We start from the raw sequence: 26,740 nt of genomic DNA, 5'->3' as shown, positions 1-26,740 counted from the left end.
GGACGTACATTCTTGAGTCATGTATTGTGGTTGTCTAGGATTAACATCCTAAGTTGGATACATGGACTTGGTAAAACTTTTCCTTGGATTAGGAAATGGTCTTGTGAGGTCATACCTTGGGAACACCCGACTGGGGTATGTGCCTTGAGAGGGGATGGTGTCCAAATTTATGCCTCCCATCATTGTGGTGTAATCTAGTGGAGAGATAGAGTGTAGTTGTCAAGGCCTTTGTAGTTTGACAATGCTGGTTATGATGATGTAATCATCATTGATGCTTATCAATATGGATCCTTTCTTATATGAATATTTCAATTTGCAAATATATTGTTGAGTCATTATGAATACCTCCATAGTTAAGAGGGAGCGTTGAATTGTAACTAGTATCGGCCTTCATAATGTCATTTTATCATTGACATATTTATTATATTCATTATTATTATATTTTATTTTTGGTCAAAGCATGTTCTTCATGCTCAAATATTCAAAAGAATTATTATGTCAAAATAATTTGTATTTGAGTTATGTACTATTTGGACATTTGAAAGAAAAAAAATTGAATTTATTTTTGAGTCAAAGAGTCAACACAAAGACCAAGTTGGCCCTCCTTGGACAAGTCGGCCTATGTGGCATCTATTTGACCCTCCTAAACAACTATATATAAGAGTCAACTCGATCTCATGGAAGGCTATTTTATTTCATCACATCATACATTGATTTCTACACCTAATCAAGAAGGAAGAAAGTCGAAGTCAAAGGAGAAGAGTAGAAAAGTCAAAGGAGAGAAAATCGATTTTTCCGCCTTATTTCTATTCATACGTGTGAAATTTTTATGGCATCTTTGAGGTAATTACAGGGCTGAAATTCGGCCTCTACTACAGACCAAAAATTCTGTGATTTTGACCAAATTTCAGGAAGTTTGACCAATGATGAATTTCGTTGAATTTGACTTGTTGGAGGAGACTTGGAGGAGGGTTGACTTGGAACCTTTGTGGCAATCTGGTCTTGGATATCTCATTTTGATCTAATTCTATAAGAAGAGGATTGTTGGGTTTTCCCCCTTGTGGGGTTTTTCCCTGGCTTGAAGCCTAAATCTTTGTGTCTCTTGTTTCCTTGTGATCTTTATATTTTTGCACATTTGTATAATTGCTTGATGAAGAAGATATAATAAGTAATAAAGAATCCAAGTAACATTCACAAGTAATTATCGAGAAGTGAAATCAAGCATCATCTCTATGACACTTGGTTTCTCAGCAAAATGCTCTATATATAGTGTTCTGCCTGTTCGAATGGGTGTGTCTCTTCACTGGAGTCGATTTGGCTTGAGAGAGGGGCGACTTGACAATTTTGGAGCCAAAAATTCTAAATTCAAATTTCAAAATTTTCTCTTTTGATACTGACATGAAGGACATGTCTTATAATAATTATTTCAAGGGCTAATCAATGAAATTGACATGAAGAACATGTCTTATAATTACATTATATATTTCAAGGGCTAAAATATAACTTATGATGACCGACGATAGTTACAAAATTTAACACTCCATCTTAGCTAGGGAGGTATTCATAATGACTAGACAAATGTTCATTTGTTGACAAATCTATCTAAGAAAAGGTTATAACAAATCATCATCATTACTCAAATACCATAATCGGGTCAACAAATGTGACACATGGTAAACCGTTAGCATCAATCAATTACCATAATCTGGTCAAACAACTTTGACACATGGTAAGTTAGCAACATCAACATTTTACCATAATTTGGGTAGGTACCTCAAACGTTTGGTATATCCTATCATAATCCTGGTTGGTACTCCTAACACATGGTACATGATTTAGCATCAACTAGTCACCATAATTCAGGTCTATCTCACACTTGGTAATAGGTATCCATACCAGTGTTGTTAAAAGCGCGATTAAATCGCGCTTTTTTCCCTAAGCCGATTTAATCGCGCGTTTTATGGGAAAAAAGCGGCTAAAATTTTTTTGCCGATTTTTTTCGAAAAAAGCGCGCTTTTTTCAAAAAAGCGGGCTTTTTTAAAAAAAAAGCGCATTTTTTTCCAAAAAAAGCGCTGGGTTGCCGGGACAACACGATTTTATAAATTTTTTTTTGGTTTTTCATTTGGTCATTTGGGTTTTTTCATGCAATTTTTTTGGAAAGAAACAAATAATTTTTGAGTGGGGCAGCTTAATGATCAATTCTAGGCCCTAGTATGGATATGCTATTCATGGTAATGTTAAATTCTTAAAGTAAAAGTGACATTCTCCTTAATCTTCATTTTCATCCTTTTACTTAAATTTTTAACATTACCATGAAATGACTCAGGATGTTTGAGAGTGGTTCCAGCCTCATTGGATTTCATATGGAGAAAGTAGAATTTTAGATTTCATTTAAAATCCAGCAGACTTATCAGTTTTTCAGGATTTCAGGATTGGGAGATTGTAATGTTTCCAGGTGACACCACCTGCTCGGGCTACCCCTGCCACCAGTAGAGGACGTGGTCTACCTCCTATAGCTCCTACTTCTAGTTCTTCAGCTTCTAGAGCACATCAGACTCCACTGCCATCTCCACCAGCACAGGCACCAGCATCTACATCTAGAGGGAAAGGGAAACCTGTGGCATTTTCTCGCAAGAGGGGCAGAGGAAATCAATAGGATTAGACCTCTTTTTATTTTATATGACATTATGACATGATGAGATACATTATCATATTTTTTGTTGATATTTTGAGGCTGAGTTGGGACTCAGGAGTCAGGACTTACTATTCAGGACATGATTCAATGTTATGTGTGATTTTAGCGCTAGAAATGATATTAAACATCTTATATATTAGTTTTTTTATCATATTTATGTGTCAATGTATTTATTTTATGTTGTAGATGGTTTAGATATTAAAAAAATTGAAAAAAAATGAAAAAAAATGAATATTTTTGTACCAAACGCTTTTTTTCCCGCTTTTTCCGATTTTTTCCGCTTTATTCCCGGCGCCGATTTAATCCCGCTCGCGCTTTTCACAACATTGATCCATACTAGTCTTGGTTCACAATTATTTGGGTAAATACCTTTGACACATGGTGAATCTCCAAAGGCCACACTCTAATAGAGTAATTCAGGGCTTGATGCTTTAGGACCATTCTTCCTAATTCAGGTCAACATACTCGACACAGGAAGAATAACTGTCCTCTGCCGTTGAATTATATTGTTTATTATTTAATGAATTCAACAAATTAATTGGAAATTTTTTAACATGTTGGGCTTTTTGGTGTGTATTTTTTCAAATACACTCTAGTTGCGCTCGCATCCAGAGGAGCTACATGTTTGGTTGAGCACTTGAATGTCAAGCCTTTGGAGATTGGGTACTCTGCCACCATAACTTCTCTACCATGCATCTACAACAAAGAAGATAAACATAAGAAAAAAATTGAAATTTGAAAGTTCAAACAAAGTATGAAGAGAGTGAAATTTAAAAATTGAAATAAACTAAAACTTACCTAGCATTTTGGTTTTCCTGTCATGGATAGCCATCTCAAAGCTAAATGTGCCACCTGCCATCCTGTATATCTCCATTTCTTTAGAGATTTATGCATGTTCTGCTGGAGATGACACCATCTTTTGAACACAAGTGAAGAGTCCATCCATGAACTTAACATCAAACAAGAAAACACAGGAGTAAGAAAATGTGGGGTTTAGGTAGATCACTGCAGCATGAATGGGACGATGGAGTGTATTGTTCCATCGCTCATCAATCACTGCCGATATCAGTTGTTGTTTCTCAAACCCCTCACCCCCCTTATCATCATAATAACTGTGAATGGATTCTTTGGCCCTATCCATGGCTTCATAGAAGTAGCCCATTGTAGGCTTGTCTCCATCAACTAATCGAAGAACCTTTACCAAAGGTTCAATAATGCTACACACCTCCTCCACTCCCGCTTAGAAGCTCTCCTAGTATGAAACTACCCTGCATATGGCCTCTCCCTCTGGTTTGCGGCTAAATGACAAAGCACATCATTCATCTGAAAGAAACATTCTCTTCACATTCCACATAGAATTCAAGAGGGATTGAAGAGATATGAAGCTAGTGGCAAACTGTGTAAAATCAGGGCGCACGAACTCCTTGTTGTTGGTGAATGTTCTCATCAAATGAAGCACAAATGCATGATTATATATAAATTTTGTGATGCTTTTTGATGATTCAACAATATTCTTGACAAAAAGAATTTTTCTTGTGTCCTCCAACATCAAGTCAATAGAATGTGCAACACATGGTGTCCAAAATATGCTAGGATGCCTCTCCATAAGCATCTTGCCAGCAACAACATAATTTGCAACATTGTCCCTTGTGACCTGTACAACATGTTGTGGACCCACCTCCTGAATGAACACGTCCAACAAATCACATAATAATCGTGCATCTTTGATATCTACAGATGCATCAACAGATTTCATAAACATTGTCCCCTTGGGACAATTAACGAAGAAGTTCATAAGGGTTCTACCCTTTTGATCGGTGCAACCATCTGACATCACAGTGCATCCTATTTGTGCCCATAAGCCCCTAAACTCCTCCAATCTCTTAGTGCATTCAACCTTTTTATTCGGAAAAATACACCCTCTAAAGTCATCATAGGAAGGGGGCTTTGTACCCTGGGCCAACAATAACAATAACATCGATCGCGGGCTAGAAAAATGGATTGTTCTTAGCAATGCTGAAAGGAACATCACTCCAAAGAAGACACCTGCCCAACAACTTGTCAGTTTCTTCCCTTTTTTTTTAAGAGCTGAGCTAATAGATGGTTGTGCACCAGGTGTGGTACTATGAACAAAAAATGATGAAGCAGCTGTGGGGTTGGTTGTAGAAATTGATGTTGAAGAAGAACTAGTACCACTCTCACAATCACCTCCCATCACTCCACCCCTTGCCATTTGACTCTTCAGAGCTGCCTTGGTCAATTTGGTTGTTTCTATATCTTCCAACTTTTTGAGGGCTCTACGGATGATTACTAGAGTTGTCTTTGTGCAAAGCCCTACTTCATATCCAAGAATTTGTGCCTGGTAAAAGAATATTGAATGAATTAATTCAGAATGAGCAAGAAGCTCAATGATAATACAGAGATATTTACAATAATTGAAACATCAAGTTTCTATGTAGAATATGGAAACACTCAGTTTCATCTAAGAAACTGCTTAAACGAATAAAAATAGCAACAACTAAAAGAATGAGTATTAAATACTAAATAGGAATATTCTAATACCCTCCCTTAATACTCAATCTATTTACAACACCAATAGACCCTCTGAATTTTACAAATTTATCAGGACCAAGAGGCTTGGTGAAGATGTCGGCGGGCTGCTCTGTTGTGGGAACATATTGCAACTGAACTGAGCCATCTTCAACAAGCTGGCGAATGTAGTGGCAATGAGTTTCCACATGCTTTGTTCTTTCATGAAAGACTTGATTTTTGGCAAGTTTGAGAACTCCCTGATTATCACAAAACAAAGAAGTAGGCATGGTCTGGGAAACATGCATATCTGCAAGCATACGTCGAAGCCAAACTACCTCACAGGATGCCTTAACTGCTCCCCGATACTCTGCTTCTGTTGAGGAGAGAGCCACTGCCTGTTGCTTCTTACTAGTCCAAGTAACAGCACCAGATCCTAGACTAAACACATACCCAGCTGTAGATTTACGGTCATCAACCGAACCGGCCCAGTCAGAGTCAGTGTAACCACTGAGAATAGGATTGGAACTGCGGGTATATAAGAGGCCATAATCAGAAGTACCACGCACATATCGTAGCACACGCTTTGCTGCTATCCAATGATCAGCTTTAGGAGCTGACATAAAGCGGGAGATATAGCTTACTGCAAAACTGATGTCAGGTCTGGTGGCAGTAAGATAGATGAGACTGCCCACTAGTTGCCTGAATAAATTTTCATCCACAAGGGGAGAGGATGACTGTGATGAAAGTTTGAGCCCTGGTTCCATAGGAGTCGTGGCTGTTTTGCAATCCTGCATTCTGAACCTGTCCACAAGATTTTTTGCATACTTGGACTGAGAGAGAAAGATATGATTTTCAGTCTGCCAAACTTCAATCCCCAGACAGTAATGAAGAAGTCCCAAGTCTGTCATCTCAAAAGTTCTGCATAAATCTTGTTTGATCCCATGGATCAAATGTGCAGAGCTGCCAGTAATGATAAGGTCATCCACATAGACAACCACAAGCAAGATATCATCTGCAGTATGCTTGATATACAGGTTTGCATCAGATGGGCTCCGCTGAAAACCCTGATCTGTCAGGTATTGATCAATTTTCATGTACCAAGCCTGAGGAGCTTGCTTCAATCCATAAATGGCTTTAGCTAATCGACACACTTTCTGTTCTTGACCAGCAACCTTGAATCCTGAAGGCTGTGTCATGTAGACTTCTTCTTGGAGATCACCATTTAGGAAAGCACTCTTTACATCCATCTGATGAACTTTCCAATTGAACTGAGCTGCTAGGGCAAGGACAAGCCTTATGGTACTCATCTTGGCTGTAGGAGCAAAAGTCTCTTCATAGTCGATGCCTTCCTTCTGTGAGAACCCTCGAGCCACAAGACGAGCTTTATACTTATCTATGGTTCCATCAGCTTTGTATTTCACTTTATACACCCATTTGCAGCCTATGGGCTTTTTCCCTGCAGGAAGATAAAAAAGTGTCCAAGTGTGATTCTTCTGAAGACTCTGGAATTCGGCTTCCATAGCCTGTTCCCACTCAGATGTACCCTTAGCCTCTGAATAGGTTTGAGGCTCAAAAATACTGTGAAGGTTAGCCATAAGAGCAAAATTGACTGTAGACTGTTGTTTGTTCTTATGTCTAGAAGTTCTACCTTCAAGAAGCTCATCATCTCGGAGATCACCAATGGTTTTAGCCCACCATTTAGGCCGAAGAGTAGAGGAACCAATATCAGGAGGAGGTGGAGAAGACTCAAGAGCAATAGGGGCATCAAGAGGAGGGTTGTTTTCTGGAGGAAGCTCAGATAGAGTATTATCAAATACTGATGCTATATCATCCCTCCCATCAGGTGGACCGACCGGAAGAAGAACACTGTGAGGCTGATCCTCAGAACACTGCTCAGAAGAAGAAGACTGAAAGAATCCTCTGTCTTCATCAAATACTACATCAGGACTGAAGCTAAGACGACCGGTGGCTATATCTATCAGCCTATAGGCCTTGTGATGATCACTGTAACCTGTCATCATGAGTTTCTAGCTTTTGGAATCCAACTTAGAGCGCTTAGCAGGTGGAATCCAAACATATGCAACTGAGCCAAATACTTTGAGGTGACTGATCTTAGGTTTACGGCCAGACCAAACCTCTTCATGAGTCTTCCCTTTAACAGCCTGAGTAGGTGATCGGTTAAGAAGATAAACAGCAGTAAATACTGCTTCAGCCCAGAATTTTTTTGGAACACTCCTGTGTTGTAGCATGGAACGAGCCATTTCAACAACTGTGCGGTTGCGACGCTTGACAACACTGTTCTGCTGAGGAGTGTAGGGGGTGGTTAACTGACGTTTGATGCCATGAATATCACAGAAGTTGGCAAAAGCTGAAGAACAAAATTCCCCCCCATTGTCGGTCCTAAGGGTCATGATGTTACAGCCAGACTCTTTTTCAACTATGGTTTTAAACTTCTGAAATGTACTAAGTGCATTAGATTTAGTTTTTAAAAAATACACCCACATCTTTCTACTGAAATCATCAAGAATAAGTAAAAAATATTTGCAAGCAGTGATAGAAGCTGTATTCATAGGACCACAAATATCAGCATGAAGTAACTGGAGTACCTTAGATGCGCAACAAGATTCTCCATCCTTGAATGAAGACCGATGTTGCTTTCCCGCTTGACAGGCGCTGCATACCCCCAACTGCTGAGTCTGAATATCAGGTAATCCTGACACAAGTCCCTCCCGAGAGAGCTGAGAGAGATACTGCATATTTAGATGCCCATATCGCTGATGCCATAGAGTGCTGATGGGAGAGACACGTGCTGCTAGAGCCACTTCTGAAGAGTCACCGGTGTCAAGTAGTCTGTATAGACCATGGTCTTCGAGGCCAACAGCAACTGTTAGACTAGTCTCCCTGTCAATAATAGAGCACTTGTGTGCACTGAACACTACATCAAGCTGAGGAGAATTCCTCATAATCTGACTGACAGACAGCAGATTGATTTCCATACCAGGGACATAGTATACATTCAGAAAGATGAGTGTGCGCCCACCAGACTGGATTTGAACTGTACCTCTGCCAACTACTGTGTACTTTTCACCTCCGCCAAATACCACGGAATCACTGAAAGGTGAGAAGTCAATAAACCAGTCACGCCTGTGAGAGAAATGGTGTGATGCACCAGAATCAATGTACCAGGCAGAGGAAGGGACATGATCTGAAGACCTTTTAGCCATAAAGGCGTAAAAGGCAGAATCTGTCTGCTCAGAATGTTCTGCAACATTTGCTGTCTGATGGGGCCCTCCCTGTTTCTTCTATTCAGAAGCAATCCTCTGTCGGCAATCTTTCTTCATGTGACCGAACCTGTGATAGTAATTACACTGCACACTTTTCTTCCTAGCAGGATCAAAAGGCTGAGAAGAGCCTTTCTGCTGAAAGGACTGAGAGGACTGATATTTTGCAGCAAATGCATTTTCCGAAGACACTGATGAAGCACCACTACCAAACTGCTGTTTCCACCGATCCTGCTGCAGGAGTTTGGTGCATAGCTCTGGAAACTTCAGATCAACATTTGTGGTGGTAATGTTGAGTGTTTCTATGAAATGTTCATAAGATTTCGATAGACTTTTCAAAGTAATGACTACCATATCTTCTTCCTCCATGGTCCTACCAATAGCTTCGAGCTGATCTCGAATGTCTTTAATTTTGTTGAGATGTTCTTGTAAAGACATATGTTCGTCCATCATGATGGAGAACAACTGATTTTTGAGGAAAAAAGCTCTGCTTTTGTCAGAGGTTTCGTGCAGTTCTTTCAATTGTTCCCAAATCTCGGCAGCTGTCTTGCCAGAAGGAATCTGCGGTAACTGATCATCAGCGACAGAGAGCTTGAGAAGCATAACAGCCTCTCGATTTCGATCATCAAATTTATCTTGATCGGTACCAGCTGTACCGGGACGAAGCTCTTTGCCCAAAATGAGCTGATCAAGACGCCTATATTCAAAAATGGTCAACATTCTTTGTTTCCAAATGTTATAGTTGCTGCCATTAAAACGTTGATTTCCTTCTAACATCAGATTGGTGAGCGTGGCCATTTTCAAAACAAAAGTTTGACACAAATTTTAATGTAGCTGCCCGCTTATCCTGGTGCAAATCAAAAAACAGAATTTGTTCTACAAGACAGGTTTTTAAAATATATATATATACCCAGCAGAAAAAAAATCTCCACAGAAAATTGCAAACCTTCCGTTTTACTCTGCAACGTCAAGCTAATACAGAGGCAGCGTGAGAACAGTAGCACCGACACACTGCTTTTGAATTTCTGCTATCTTTTTTTTTCTTGCTGCTGCCGTAAACAATGGAGAACCCAAGTTTGAATCCCTGATGACTGCCGCTACTATACGGGAAATTCAAATATCAGTTCTAGAAAAGCCGCTGATAGTAATGACTGCCGCTGAGTCCAAGCCGACAGTGCCAGACGATTCCGTTCAAAAGCTTCCAACACGCAGAATCACTGAGATCTGCGGTGATCCGAGAGCTTCCGGATTGGAATCAGGTCGATTTAGCGCTAAAATCGATCGATTGACCCTTGGCAAAACAGAACTCCGCAGAGCGAAACCCAAAGAGAAACGATGATACGAGGGCAAGGTCGATATAAAAAGAAAATAATGCCCGACACGCAAAAAAACGATTATACGTGGGCGAGAACGATATAAAAAATAATACCCGACACGCTTACGCCAATTCCGTCTCCCTCGTCTAATCAGAAGTCGTAAGTGCCCTTTTCAACACACAGGTGCCACGGCAAAAAATTCTACGTTTGACCACGATCCCATCAAATGGACGAAGCGGATGAAGCGCAAGGCTCTGCGGAATTTCTCGATGCCACCGTTTGATCGAAGAGAATGTGAATATGGCTGCACGCCCTGTCCCTTCTTAAAACCCTGTGGAGATCCCACTTCTGACACCAAGATAACCGACTGCGATTATCCAAACAGAATCGGCAATTTTGTTCTAAACCAGATCCTAGAGTTTCTCAAAAAAATGCTTAGACATGAAGAAATGATAATGCAGGAGAAGAATCCATTTCTGTATCGAGATAGACGACTGTAAGCTTTTATCACAGTGAGCAAAGCCGAGGCTAAGACTCAGTGAAGGCTACCTGGCTTACAGAGGGCTCGACCTTAGAAAGGAATGAAAGAACTCAAGAGATTAGGATGCGAAGAGAATAACTGTTCAAGAAATCTCTTTTTCTGGCTCCGATACCATAAAAGAATATTGAATGAATTAATTCAGAATGAGCAAGAAGCTCAATGATAATACAGAGATATTTACAATAATAGAAACATCAAGTTTCTATGTAGAATATGGAAACACTCAGTTTCATCTAAGAAACTGCTTAAACGAATAAAAATAGCAACAGCTAAAAGAATGAGTATTAAATACTAAATAGGAATATTCTAATACCTGGTGGAATTTCATTCTGTAAAATTTGATTTGTCAACCCTCCATTAGGTTCACCAAATTCCCACATAGGGTCCAATTTTGTTGGCATGTTTGTAATTTTGTTGAACTCTTGAGTTTTAATGTAAGATTGATGTTTGAACCTAGGGCACAAGAAAAATTTAAACAAATAAAACTAACAATCAAGATTTTGAATTTTTGACAAAAAAACTCTCTCGAATAAATGCAACAAAAATAACAAAAAAAACACAGTCAAATCCAAGCAAAAATCATGGAAAATATATGGGTGACTGAAACCCAAGGAAAAACAAAGAAAAAAAATAGTGCCAAATTTGATACCCTTACCTGAAAACCATGCCCTGCTGAAGCAACTCGGTCCAAACTCTTTTTTTTTTTTTTTTTGGTGCGTGGGATGCTAATTTTTTTTACTTTTCTCCTCTCTTGCCCTTGTAGATGAGTTCTCCTCCTCCTTAGCTCTCACCCTTGCCCTCTGTTTGCAAAATGAATCGCAAAAAACCAAAAAAAGGCTTTAAAAACTCGCTGTTTGCGGGTCCCAAGATTTTTTCGTGTCGGATCACGAGTTTTTCAAAGCGAAAAAATCGCCAATTGAATTGCAACACTGCTAGGAAACACCTCATTGGTACCCATATTTTCAACAGAAGGCGAAGTCATTGAATGGGCCATTGCAGCAGTTATTAGAATATATCTCTATATCTCTATTTAGTAATGCTCAGTCTTTTAGATGTTTCTATTCTTATTCTTTTAGCAGTTTCTTAGATGAAACTGTTTGTTCGATATTCTACATAGAAACCTGATGTTTCTATTCTTGTAAATATCTTTGTATTATCATTGAGCTGTTTGCTCCATGTTAATTAATTCATTCAACATTCTTTTATGGTATCAGAGCAAGGTTAAGAGATTTTTTCTTGAACAGTATTTCTCTTTGCATCGAAATCTCTTGAGTCCTTTCTAAGGTCGAGCCCTCTGTAAGCCAGGCAGCCTTCACTGAGTCTTAGCCTTGGCTTTGCTCGTTGTGATAAAAGCTTACAGTCGTCCATCTCGATACAGAAATGGATTCTTCTCTTGCATGATCAGTTTATTAAAGAAATAACTTTGTGGCGGTGAATATCTTCGTGGGTGCGGGATTTTTTTTTACTGGCCAGTTTTGCTGGGAATCGTGGATTCGGCTATCTTCTTCTTCACCTGGCAGCTACTCGACCACATCAAGGAATTTCTCAGCATTCATGATCCAGGTGTTTTCTCTCAAAACTCACTTGTGTTTTTTGAAAGACAGAATCGTGGTTTGAAAATTATATCTGCGGGCAAATTCGTGATTATTAGCTTCAAGACTGTCAAACCAGTGGATACGCATTTTTTTTTAAAACTCGTGGATATTCTTTCTGAAAGCCCGAGGATCTATATTTGAAGTATGTGGATTCTCATTTGAAATCTGAGAAGATATATATTGGAGTGGATATATATTTCTGAAACCCCGTGGTTATTTAAATTTCCGAATCCCGTGAGTATATTTTTTGCAGTCGAAATCCGTGGTGATTATATAATTCCACATCCTGTGATTATAATTTTTTGCAGTCGTTCTGACCATATGCCGTCGTGATAACCCAAGGATATACAGTTTGTGAATCCGCGTATATACCGTTTTTGAAACCCGTGGATTTATCAGTCAAACCCGTGGAAGTATATTTATAACCAGTGGTTCATTATATTTCACGTCACCTGTTTCTTGTGAAATCGCTGTATCTTGCAAATATTATGTAAACCCCGTGGTTCATTACAGCTCTGTCATACGCATCCGTATCCGTGTTGTTCACGTAATCTGTGTAGTTCCCGTATCCATGGTGATTATATAGATCTGAAAACCGTGATTTATTTCCAGCCCGTATGTGATAAACCGTGTCAGGTGTTTTTTGAAAAATCCGTCTGTTGCAGCCCGTGGCAGTTGAAACACGCTGAGACGTTTTCAGTTGAGACGTAAAGCCTTGATCGCTCACGTCGGCCATCATGGTTAGATAGTGGGAGTTAAAATTATCAACGTCACCAATCCGTGGTGTCTGCCGGAAATTGTTTTCCGTGTTTTTGGTTGCCGGCATTCTGTAGAGGAAATACGCAGCCAGCAGTTGAGAATAGCCCACGGCCTGAGCTGACATAAGGGAATATAACTCCCTTGTGACCAGAACTCGAATTCTGTTAGCAGAAGCTTGCTCCAACAGTCTATACTTCACTCAGCTATCAAGGGAGGCAACTCGACTCTTGTCTACTTCTCAAGAAAAACTCGACCCAGCTAAGAGTCTGTCCAGCAGAGAGAGAATTGTGGTTCCACCCTGAAATATCACAAGAACTCATCAGCAGTTCCGGTTGTTAGAAATTTTATCAGCGGATTTTGTTTGGTATCCTGTGGAAAAATTTGCATGCTCCTGTGGGAAAATAAAATTCTTAGAAATTTATATTTTTTGTGCTAGCAGGATTCTCATTGATTTAGACTGGAGAGATACCTCTGTTGAGTAAATTTTTTTTTTAAGGACAAATTCTGTTCTCTAATTTACATCAGATAAACAGTCAGCTACATTGTTCTTGTGTGTCATACTTCTGTAGTTTCCTGGTGAAAATGGCCACACTTACCAATCTGATGTTAGAAGGAAATCAACGGTTTAATGGCAGCAACTATAACATTTGGAAACAAAGACTGCTGACCATTTTTGAGTACAGGCGTCTTGATCAACTCATTTTGGGAAAAGAGCTTCGTCCAGGAACAACCGGGACCGATCAAGATAAATTTGATGATCGAAATCGAGAGGCTGTTATGCTTCTCAAGCTCTCTGTAGCTGATGATCAGTTACCACAGATCCCTTCTGGCAAGACAGCTGCTGAAATCTGGGAACAGTTGAAAGAATTGCATGAGACATCTGATAAAAGCAGAGCTTTTTTTCTCAAAAATCAGTTGTTCTCCATCATGATGGATGAACATATGTCTTTACAGGAACATCTCAACAAAATTAAAGACATTCGAGATCAGCTCGACGCCATTGGTCGGACCATGGAGGAAGAAGATATGGTAGTCATTACCCTGAAGAGTCTACCAAAATCTTATGAACACTTCATTGAAACACTCAACATTACAACTGTTGATCTGAAGTTTTCAGATTTATGTACCAAACTTCTGTAGCAAGATAGGTGGAAACAGCAGTTTGGTAGTGGTACTTCATCAGTGCCCTTGGACAATGCATTTGCTGCAAAATATCAGTCCTCTCAGTCTTTTCAGCAGAGAAGATCATCTCAGTCTTTTGATCCTAACAGGAAGAAAAGTGTACAGTGTAATTACTGTCACAAGTTCGGTCACATGAAGAAAGACTGCAGGCAGAGGATTGCTGCTGAACAAAAGAAACAGGGAGGGTCACATCAGACAGCGAATGTTGCAGAACATTCCGAGCAGACAGATTCTGCCTTTTACGCCTTTATGGCTAAAAGGTCTTCAGAACATGTACCTTCTTCTGCATGGTACATTGATTCTGGTGCATCACGCCACTTCTCTCACAGGCGTGACTGGTTTATTGACTTTTCACCTTTCAGTGATTCAGTTGTATTTGGTGGAGGTGAAAAGTACACTGTTGCTGGCAGGGGTACAGTTCAAATACAGTCTGGTGGACGCACGCTCATATTTCTAAATGTATACTATGTTCCTGGTATGGAGATTAATCTGCTCTCTGTCAGTCAGATTATGAGGAATTCTCCTCAGCTTGATGTTATGTTCAGTGCACACAAATGCTCCATCATTGACAGGGAGACCAGTCTAACAGTTGCTACTGGCCTCGAGGACCATGGTCTATACAGGCTACTTGACACCGGTGACTTTCCAGAAGTGGCACTAGCAGCTCGTGTCTCTCCCATCAGTACTCTATGGCATCAGCGATATGGGCATCTCAATATGCAGTATCTCTCTCAGCTCTCTCGGGAGGGACTTGTGTCAGGATTACCTGATATTCAGACTCAGCAGTTGGGGGTATGCAGCGCCTGTCAAGCGGGAAAGCAACATCGGTCATCATTCAAAAATGGAGAATCTTGGCGCGCATCCCAGGTACTTCAGTTACTTCATGCTGATATTTGTGGTCCTATGAATACAGCTTCTATAACTGCTTGCAAATACTTTTTACTTATTGTAGATGACTTCAGTCGAAAGATGTGGGTGTATTTTTTAAAAAATAAATCTGATGCTCTTAGTACCTTTCAGAAGTTTAAAACTTTAGTTGAAAAAGAATCTGGTTGTAATATCATGACCCTTAGGACCGACAATGGGGGGGAATTTTGTTCCTCAGCTTTTGCCAACTTCTGTGATATTCATGGCATCAAACGTCAATTCACCACACCTTACACTCCCCAGCAGAACAGTGTTGTCGAGCGTCGCAATCGCACGGTTGTTGAAATGGCTCGTTCCATGTTACAACACCGGAATGTTCCAAACAAATTCTGGGCTGAAGCAGTATTTACTGCTGTTTACCTTCTTAACCGATCCCCTACTCAGGCTGTTAAAGGGAAGACTCCTGAAGAAGTGTGGTCTGGTCGTAAGCCTAAAATCAGTCATCTCAAAGTTTTTGGCTCAGTTGCATATGTTTGGATTCCATCTGCTAAGCGATCTAAGTTGGATTCCAAAAGTCAGAAACTCATGATGACAGGATACAGTGATCATCACAAGGCTTATAGGCTGATAGATATAGCCACTGGTCGACTTAGCTTCAGTCGAGATGTAGTACTTGATGAAGACAGAGGATTCTTTCAGTCTTCTTCTTCTGAGCAGCGTTCTGAGGATCCGCCTCACAGTGTTCTTCTTCCAGTCAGTTCATCTGATGGGAGGGATGATGTAGCATCAAGATTTGATACTACTCTATCTGAGCTTCCTCCAGAAGCTAATCCCCCTCTTGCTATCCCTATTGCTCCTGAGCCTGCTTCTCTTCCTCCTGATATTGGTCCCTCTAATCCTGATATTGGTTCTTCTTCTCTTCGACCAAAATGGTGGGCTAAAACCATAGGTGATCTCCGGGATGATGAGCTCCTTGAAGGTAGAACTTCTAGGCATAAGAACAGACAACAGTCTTCAGTCAATTTTGCTCTTATGGCTAACCTTCACAGTACTTTTGAGCCTCAAACATATTCAGAAGCTAAGGGTATATCTGAGTGGGAACAGGCTATGGAAGCAGAATTTCAGAGTCTTCAGAAGAATCACACATGGGCTCTTTCTGATCTTCCCGCAGACAAAAAACCCATAGGCTGCAAATGGGTGTATAAAGTCAAATACAAAGCTGATGGAACCTTAGACAAGTATAAAGCTCGGCTTGTGGCTCGAGGATTTTCACAGCAGGAAGGCATCGACTATGAGGAGACTTTTGCTCCTACAGCCAAGATGAGTACTATCAGGCTTGTGCTTGCCCTAGCAGCTCAGTTCAATTGGAAAGTTCATCAGATGGATGTAAAAAGTGCGTTCCTAAATGGTGATCTCCAAGAAGAAGTCTACATGACGCAGCCTCCAGGATTCAAGGTTGCTGGTCAAGAACAGAAAGTGTGTCGGTTAGTTAAAGCCATTTATGGATTGAAACAAGCTCCTCGGGCTTGGTACATAAAAATTGATCAGTATCTGACAAATCAAGGTTTTCAGAGGAGTCCATCTGATGCAAACCTGTATATCAAGCATACTGATGATGATATCTTGTTTGTAGTTGTCTATGTGGATGATCTTATCATTACTGGCAGCTCTGCACATTTGATCCATGGGATCAAACAAGATCTATGCAGAACTTTTGAGATGACAGACTGAAAATCAGATCTTTCTTTCTCAGTCCAAGTATGCCAAAAATCTTGTGGAAAGGTTCAGAATGCAGGATTGCAAACCGGCCACGACTCCTATGGAACCAGGGCTCAAACTTTCAGCACAGTCATCCTCTCCTCTTGTGGATGAAACTTTATTCAGGCAATTAGTGGGCAGTCTCATCTATCTTACTGCTACCAGACCTGACATCAGTTTTGCAGTAAGCTACATTTCTCGCTTTATGTCAGCTCCTAAAGCTGATCATTGGATAGCAGCAAAGCGGGTGCTACGATATGTGCGTGGTACTTCTGATTACGGCCTCTTATATACTCACAGCTCCACTTCTACTCTCAGTGGCTACACTGACTCTGACTGGGCCGGTTCGGTTGATGACCGTAAATCTACAGCTGGGTATGTGTTTAGTCTAGGATCTGGAGCTGTTACTTGGACTAGTAAGAAGCAACAGGTTGTGGCTCTCTCCTCAACAGAAGCAGAGTATCGGGGAGCAGTTAAGGCAGCCTGTGAGGCAGTTTGGCTTCGTCGTATGCTTGCAGATATGCATGTTTTTCAGACAGGGCCTACTTCTTTGTTTTGTGATAATCAGGGAGTGCTCAAACTTGCCAAGAATCCTGTCTTTCATGAACGAACAAAGCATGTGGAAACTCACTGCCACTACATTCGACAGTTGGTTGAAGATGGCTCCGTTCAGTTGCACTATGTTCCCACCACAGAGCAGCCCGCCGATATCTTTACCAAGCCTCTTGGTCCTGATAAATTTGTAAAATTTCGCGGGTCTATTGGTGTTGTAAATAGATTGAGCATTAAGGGAGGGTATTAGAATATATCTCTATATCTCTATTTAGTAATGCTCAGTCTTTTAGATGTTTCTATTCTTATTCTTTTAGCAGTTTCTTAGATGAAACTGTTTGTTCGATATTCTACATAGAAACCTGATGTTTCTATTCTTGTAAATATCTTTGTATTATCATTGAGCTGTTTGCTCCATGTTAATTAATTCATTCAACATTCTTTTAGCAGTTACAAGAGGAACATGGAAATTTTAGAAGAGCAACAGCTATGAGGAAGGCATAGTAAGTCTACTAGAGCAGGGATAACTAGGAAATGAGGGAAGGGATGGGGGTTGCTATTCCGATAGTGAAATGTAAGTTCATTGCACTGATCAGTGGATTGCCATGGCCTATGGTTTGGCATTAGTTTCTTAGAATAGAGCGAGTTAGAGAATAATAATTAGCTGTATGAGCCATTCTTGTAGAGGTCGGTTGTCCAAGTAATGATGCAGTTGTATGTGTTATTGTCTTCTGAGAAGGGGGATGGAAAGTTGTTTCCCATTGTTGAATAAAGTTTTCAACTATTTATTTGCAGAGGATAGGTGTATGAGAGATTCTCATGTGCGAGAGACTGAGTGAGATGAAGTCTGCATATTGAGTGTTTAATCGTTGAGAGAATGTCTACACAGAGTAGATTTTCTGTACTGAGATATCTATGTTCTTGAAAGGTTCCTTGGTTACCATTATTGCAGTTTAGTACTATTGCAAATGAACAGGACATGGAGAGGAATATTTAACCACTCTAGAGGCCAGGTGCCCATGAAATAATGCAGTTGTATGTGTTTATCGTGTTCTGACAATTTTAATGGGGAGGGAAAGTTGTTTCCTATTCTTGAATAAAGTTTTTAATTATTTTATTTTCAGAAGAGCAGTGTATGTGAAATTCTCATGTGTGAGAGACTGAGTGAGACGAAGTCTGCATATTGAGTGTTTAATTGTTGAGAGAATTTCTACACAGGAGCAGACTTTCTGCACTGAGATATATATGTTCTTGAAAGCTTCCTTGGTTACGATGATTGCTGTTTATTACTGTTTCAAATGAACAGCATATTGAGAGGAAGATTTAGCCACTCTGCTTGTTTGAATAGTCTACCCATAAGGGAGATGACTTGATGATTCTGCTGTGTAATTCTGGTTTGCACTCTGCCACATTCTTGGACTCTTACCACGTCCAAGTTTTTTGGATAGATGTCAAATGGTGGGAGATTTCGGTCTTCTTGGACTTAACTCGGACTCTATTAATGGATTGGTCAATGTGTGGTATTTGTTTTGGTATCTTCTATTATGGGAAATGACCCTTGTGTAACATTACTGCCACTGATATAACTTTTTTCTCCTTTCCATTGTTTGTGTTTCTTTACACAGTATTAAAAGGGCACACATTAGCCTAGAATTCATCTCATGTCTACTCTTTCTCTAAATATGGTGTATACCAGGGTCTTTCCAATTTTGTTGTTGCAGTATGAACTGCATTACTGTGAAATGATTGGCATCTTTTGGTAAAAATTTAGTGTCAGATTTTGTGTTTGAGGTATGAAAATACATTAATTGCAGATTTCTGGCATAAAATGTAAAGAACCGATCCAAAGTTTACAGATTAATGGGTATTCATGACCGAATGGGGGTTTTATTCAACTTCTATATGTTTGTTATGGATGCCTATTCCCTTATATTGATGTCACTCTTGGAGGATTACAAAAGAATGACAGTAATTGAGATTCCTTTAACAAAGACAAATAGGTCAGCATTAGAGCATGATGTGGCAGCTGCCCCTGTTTGTCTGACGCTGACTTGATGAGTCTGCTGTGTAATTCCGGTTTGCTCTCTGCCCCATTCTTGGACTCTTTTCATGACCAAGTGTTTTAGATAGATGTCAAATGGTGGGAGACTTGGGTGTTCTTGGACTTCTTCAGCTGAATGGGTTTGACTTGCCCTTCTTTTATTATCTTTATAGATATATTGATTATGATCCTTTCATGTTTAGTTATAGAAGAATGTGGACCCAAACATTCTTTTACAGTGAAGAGTCAAGACCAAATATTATTTCCCATTTTGTAACATCAAATTCACAATTGTCTTGATAAGTTTTTTACTCAGTCGTGTTTTTGGACCATAAGTATTTTATATTATTTAAAAATGTCCATATAGACTATTTATTGGTGATGACGGAGAAAACACTGTTATCTTGAATGTTTAAGCTTGTATATTATGTCCAAAATCTCTTTTTATGCTTGAATTATATAATTGTGAAAATAGGAGGTGTTACCTCCCGAATTCTCAGTTATATGTGTAGAATTCCTGAGCAGAAAGTGAAAACCCAAGTGCAACTTAGAGGGGCTAACTGTTAACCACTGTCACCTCAATAACTCCCCTTCTCACTTTAGGTTGGCTCTTCTCCAACACAAGGGGGCTATCCCTAAGTAGGATTGCTAAATCTTTGACATTAAGGCTCAAGGTGATGTGAAGCGATAGTTTAGCATAACCATGTTTTTGTAGTATAGTGAATATAAAGGGGGTGATGGTGGATAAGGGAAGTCTATCCAACCCAATAGAGTCAAGAGGTCAAACTAAGAGAGCAATTTATGAATGTTTAAGATGAGTGGAGCTATTGTACAGCCACAATAACCTTAACAATTAACTTATTAAATATTGAAGAAATTTTCCTGGAGAGCCCTAAAGGTGGCACTCTCAAACAATGCTATAAGGGTGAAGTCCTACAATGGAGTATTAATCCAACTACAACTCTTAACTAGGTGAGAGATGCAAGATAATGTTGAAGTTTCTAAGTTTACTTAATTTAGAAACCCTTCTTACACTTTTCCTAATTTATTCCTACCTACTTGTTAATTTTTCTTTAACAAGTTATTTACAAAGTAAATATTGAAAAAAACGCCACCAGTGCATGCTCAACATATTACAAATCGGAAATTAAAAGAAACAAGAACAAACACACCACATGACACCATTATTTTTGGACCAATGTCCCCGGAAAAACCCAATGCGGGAAAACTGGTGTAGCTATCTGAGGGTTTTCTTGTTAAGCAATATCAGAGTACAATCTGGGTGCCGTAACTGGCCTACCCAATAGAGAATTTCTTTAGCAGCTATACCTCACAGTTTGAGAGAAATCTCTTGGCTGGAACCCCGGAAAACCATTCCGGCAGCTCCTCACCACAAAACTGCTCCTGCAACCCCAACATCTGCCCAATTTGGACTGCGTCAGCCCCTGTTTGTCTCACGTTGGCCTTGTGTTAGCCTTTCTTGGCCCACGTCAGCCCCAGGAGGCCCCGCGTTAGCTTCTAGGCCTTTGCGTCAGACACGCTGGCCTCTCTGGTGCTCTGCGTGACACTTGGCTGCCTCTGCGTGGCCCTGCGTGAGCCCTTGCTGGCTCTGCGTCACTCTCCTTGGTTGCTGTGCTGCTCTCCTTGCACAATCTCTGCCTTCTCTATTTCTCTGTACTCAATGCCCCTCAGCTGCTCTCCCGATCACTAATTCTATCTCTCTTAGCAAACCCCGCTTTAGAGAATAGAATGACTGATCATCTGTTGTACTATCCATGTCTTTTGGACCACTCTAACATAGATTCATATTAATACGCATTAATATTTTATTTTCCCTAAGTTTAGACTTAGGGACTCCATTAAAAATATTAATTATTTTAATATATCCTGATCTGTTTAGAATCTGCCCAAACCCTTTCTGGGTATTGGAGATCTCATGTGCCCCAACCTCTCCACGAAATTTCATGGCTAGAGCACATCCGATGCTACCCCAAATCAACAGACAATACATTAAAAAATATGAATTTAGAGGAGATCAAGAGGAAATGAACTCTAACATTAAACCCTGCTGAATGTGGTAAATACATCCCTCTTGATGGCCTTCCATAACAAAGATTTTGAGAGAAACTCATAGCATACATCAACAACAAGTAGAAACAAGACATAGCTTCACATATGATAAGGAAGAACACTTGAACTTTACATTATGTCTTCCAAGGATGTTAAACAAATCTACAAGAGGAGAACTGCTCACAAATCCAACCATGAGAGATAATAAAGAGAGCAAGCCCTTATATAGGTTTTAACTCTATTTGCATCTACAAATAAATAATAATATCCAATGTCAAACCCTAGATATGGTCTAGGACTAGAAGGACAAGGTCAATAATACATAAAATAGTTAGTGGTCATGCCATGTGTAGAACTCTCCAACAACATAATTCCATGAAGATGTGATGCCTCCATCTAAAAGGGGTAATAAGATCATGTCATACTTCATCTTCTAGCCTCCAAAGACATCAAAGTGTAGCGCTCCATCAATAAATGCCTCAATATGTGATGAAACACCAAAGTGACATGTGTGGGTCCTCAAAAGGTGGATGTCCACAACAATAGCTTAAAATAGTGTGCAAGATAACCTCTAAAGTGGGATGTCTCCTGAGGGAAAGCTACAAACAATTATGTAGACCTTCTCAAAGTAGCAAGTGTAGCATTTCCAAATGGAATGTCTCAACCAAGAACACGGAAATGTGTGCGATGTTTCCTCTAAAGATGGCACATGTGGCTCTCTAAACAAGGCATCTCATCCATCAAATCATAAAGAGAGAAGGTGCTCTACTGAAAAGCTAGGGCTTGATAATGTAAGGATGCTTCAAGTTTCTCATAGCATCCCTCCAAAGGGTGCATTCCTCCAAAAACATGAATAAAATAGTGTAAAGCAATGTTACCAGACTCGGAATTGGCAATAAATTGGCGAGGCAAAAGAGCGAAGAGTTTTAATCGGATCGGGAAAAAATTGGCAAAAAATCGCTAAAATCATTAAATAAAAATATACACATATATTGAATTAAAAAAAAAAAAACGTTTTTCATTAATATTCAGTGAAGGCATGTCCAAACAATGCATAATATCAAGAGATCTCCAAAATATCATGAATGAATAAGTATCTCATACCCGTCACAAAAAATACATTGGAAATAATTGATTTTTAATAAGTGATATCTTAACCTCCTGAACTCTAATTATGATGTTTTTTTAGTGAAAGCGGGTGATATTTCAAGAGAATTCAATACAATAATAATACACAAAAAAGAGCAATTTACCACATATTTGAAAATATAATTACATACAAAATATCCAAAAATAATAATAAAAATATTCACTTTATTAAATACCAAACCTCTTCGAGTAAAGTAACACATAAATAATCTCTTAGTGAACTCAATTACAATATTCATCCACACTTTCCGTAATTATCAAGAAAACGTTAAAAAAATTTAATTACAACAAATTTCCAATTACTTATTGAACCTTCTGTAATGAGAAAATAAAAATCGAAATAAAAATACATATCAATGGTAGAAAGAACATTATTCATAAAAGACCCCCAAATGGAAGTATATGGTATGATACCAATTGTCCAGCACAAATCTTGCCAAAACCTTTAAGTTTTATTTTGACGCACATAATAATGAACTGAACATTACAATATTTATATAGAAACTATGCATTTTAGTTTTAGTGAACTGAACGTTACAATATTATTGTGTTCAACAATCAAAGCACCCATGGTCTCGAGTCAATTTAATAAAGCATAATTTAATCGTTTAGGGTTTCCTCTGGTCATACCCGATACTTTGACTCGAGAGACATAATCAGAATTACATTTATAATTTCAGGCTGTTTCAATGTGTTGCAAACTTGCAGCACATTTATCTGAAGGGTTTAGATAGACTTTTGCATTGTTTCAACGTGTTCCAAGACATATATCAATGTGTTTCGGAATGCCTCTGCGACTCTACGGTGTATGCATTGTCAACAATCCGGTGTATGGAATCATGAATGGCTCTGCAACGTAAGCTCTGCGGTGTATGGAATCTAGGAATAGCTCTGCGGCGTCGACGGTGGACTGATAAACCCAAGCGAAAAGCCTAAACCCAAAATTGGCAGGACTCGGCAAAATCGGGAAAATCAGAAAAATCGGCAAACTTGCGAGTCAAACTCGCGTTGACCACGAGTCAAACTCGGTCAACGCGATTTGACTCGCAGAGTTTCGGATCGGATCGTTTCACGGGCGATCAGATTAGGAATCGCGAGTACTCGCCGATTCCTGTTACACTGGTGTAAAGTGAAACCACATTCTAAGAATTGGTCAAGGAAGAAGCCAACCTCCTCAGACTACCTCCCAAGCTCAATCTCCAAGTGTAGTCAATATCTGAATGTGTCAATGGATAAGTGGACCGCTTCTCAAAGATTATGATACATCTATGCCAAAACCATATTGAGTCAACATTAGAACCCTAGGGTGCTCCATCACAAACTCAAGAGGCATGCATGAAAACATGTAGCAATAAGGTGAATGTTCCACATGAAATCCTAGTCCACATCTTCATATACCACTCAAGCCACATAAGCAAGGGCATTCATATCGTAAGCCTCCAACTAGGTCGAAATGGTTCAACTAGCCATTGTGACGGTTAGGATTACATAAAATTATGTGTAGAAGGGGAGAACTGTTCCAATAGTGGTAGCTCATGTCATCTTAAAGTGCTCTAGCTGTCAAAATCCTTCAACGAAGCTAGGGGGCTCACATCAAGTAACTCAAACCACACCAAGATAACCCCAAAGAGATGAAACCATGTGACAAGAGAGTTGCTATGCCAAAAGCTCTCTACAACACAATGATGCCAACCAAACCAAGATACTTTTACAATCTCAAACAAGCTCAAAGATGTCAGTGTATTTGTCCCATGGAATTATATATCCAAATGTATCAAAAGGCTTTCCATAATTAAGTCTACTACATGAAGGGAAAGCAATCATCAAGTCAACCAGAGTATAAACATCATCAAGATATCCACGACTATATCACCAATAACCTCATCAAGTGAAGTCATATCCCCTAGGCCATCCAGTGATCGATCAATCTGCAAACCCCTGATATGTGTGATGAAAATCACATGTAACCCCATGCAAAATTGGGGTAACAGGAAGGTTTGTCAAATTTGCTCCATTTGCATTGTAAGGTTTTTCTCCTCGTGTAGTGTATGGTTATCTATTACCTGTTTGATTGACAATCAATCCTGTGTATTCAGCCATGTTGAAGCAAGTATCCAGCTTGTTTAATGTATTTTCAACTTGTTTCATGTTTGAATGTGTGACTTTCAATATTTACCTGTATTTTTAGTAATGTAGCCATGCTAGATTTCTGATATTTTCTGTTATATGGGCTATGGTTCCATTTCAGATGCTGCTGTTCATTTGTGAAAGGATAATTTATTATACCTTTTTTGATTTGATGAATATTAGTGCAGAGATTAGTTTTCAGTCGTCACAAAATGTTTGTTGACATCTTCTCCTAACTATTTCATTTTCTTCGATGGCAGCTTGTTTTTGGCTCAAATGTGACAATAGCAGTGCAGGATCCATCTTATCCGGTAATGACTAGCCACCTGATCAAGGAGATGCAGTTTGAATCAATTTTATATTTGGCATGTATCTTTAGGGAAGCTTCTCAAAATGCTATTTCATTAAACACGAATCATGGAAAGACAGGTTAAAAATTTGCTAGTCACCCATGACAGATGGGTGGGATGAAAGTTCTTAAAATTAATGCGTTTATGACATGTCTGTACTTTTTATGGTTTAATTGCGTTTTTGAAATATTTATGAAAAGGTAAAATTTTATATTTATTTTATAAATGGCTTTCTTTTTGAGAAGGAAATTTAGTTACCGGTACCAAGAACTGATGATCTATAACCTGAATGCTTTTGTATGGGTCCAGTATGTCATCAATAGGTACATCTTCATTGATATGATGACATAGTCTAAATTCTCGAACTCGATGACATGAATTTTTGTTTAACAGAAACAATTTTCATTATCATTCAAAATAAAAAATTTACATATATTTCGGAAACACAGAGGTTTGTTGCATCTGACTACAAAGCTATTAGCTATCAGAGACAGTAGAAGAATCCTATATAGCAGCGTTCTCAGCTTTCTGTGGATGGAGGAATGAGGGAATTTTCCTACAGAGACGTCCATCTGTTGCTGCATATATATTTCGATGCAATGAAGCACCAATTCTGCAACAATGTGCCTATATCTGCAGCAGGGCTGAAATCCACAAGGAGTATGGCTGGCAAATCTGAGCATGGGTTTTCTTGTAGAACTATTTGCAAATGTCTTCAAATTCGGTTCTATCACTTGGAATGTGGTCTCCTATGTGAAATGGAGACCATGTGGACTGGGAGCACATGGAATTTTTGAAGGGATGGTGACCCTTCGCGATTTTGGTTGGTCTGGTAATTTGGTAGATAGGTTCCACTATGAATGTGGAGTATCAGGGCTATACTTTCTGCAAAGAAACCTTTCTATTGTTTTGGCCCTTGGTAGGTAGGGCTTATCACCCCCTCACTTCTAAGGGCAACGGGAGATTTTTCCTCCGATGATCCACAACACAGACAGCTGTCTCAATGATGACATTTAGGATTCTCTGCAGACAATTGCCCACAGATGCTTCTCACACCATGCTCAGATCACTCATTTGGTGATTTGGTGCTCAACCCACATTAAGTACATTTGTTCATTGCTTCATATTAAGTGTTAATGGCATATGTGTTTGACATAAAAGTAGTGAACATGGGTTGAAATTGGATTATGGATCATGATACTTTGAAGTTGTGCCTCTTGCCTTGTTTCACCTTCATGGTCATCATCATCACCTAATCAATTGTTGTCACTCTTGGGTAGAGTGGTACTGCTGGCCATTACCCCAAGTCCTATGCAATGAAACACATACCTGAAAAGAACTAAGTGAAATTATCCCAAACCCCCACGCAATAAAATGCATATTCAAGAAAAGGGGACTTTAAGAAATTAAGTAAAAGGGATACTAGAAAACAAGAAAAAGACGAGAAAGGGGTTGACAAAAGGGTAAATGTTAAAATTGGCAACTAGGGCCAAACTCCATGTAGGTCACCTTATTTATGGCAGCTGATATTTTTTCTTGGATTCCTCTCATCGAGAGGTGTAGGATTGATCTAATGATCATCCTATTCCGACATGTATTCATGGAGATATGAATTTATTTGTATTTCTTGACAATCTGTCAAGGTCGGCCAGCAAGCAAAACAGTGTTTCACACCCCTCGCTTATCCTCAACTTGGCATATAAAAGGAGGAGACCTTGTGGCATTATGGCACTCATCTCATCATCTCATTCCTCTCTCTCCTAGTCTGATTGGGTATGCATAGGAGGAGGAAGACACTCACACGTGGGAAGAAGGAAGGACGCAAGTCTGATCTAGGGCAGCGTTGATTAGGGTTGACCGTGGAGCAGCAGAGCTGTATTTTGACTGTGTTGACCAGCGAAGAGGACTGTTTGACTGCGGTTTGG

At 39.5% G+C, this 26,740-nt stretch overlaps 1 protein-coding gene across 1 annotated transcript in view; it reads left to right on the top strand.

Annotated features, from left to right (window-relative positions):
• The window catches only part of LOC149226410 (putative LL-diaminopimelate aminotransferase, chloroplastic), a 310,774-nt gene that overhangs the window by 168,061 nt on the left and 115,973 nt on the right, over positions 1 to 26,740 (top strand). The window contains 1 exon segment of the mRNA XM_089377483.1: positions 24,726 to 24,776. Within this exon segment, the coding sequence (XP_089233609.1) occupies positions 24,726 to 24,776 (51 nt within the window).

The sequence above is a fragment of the Pinus tabuliformis genome, chromosome J, assembly GCF_031772625.1.
Source record: "Pinus tabuliformis cultivar Carrire ecotype Pingquan chromosome J, CPIR1, whole genome shotgun sequence".
Lineage (NCBI taxonomy): Eukaryota > Viridiplantae > Streptophyta > Pinopsida > Pinales > Pinaceae > Pinus > Pinus tabuliformis.
Note: the sequence above shows the minus strand (reverse complement) of the source record. Positions and strands in the feature narration are given on the sequence as shown.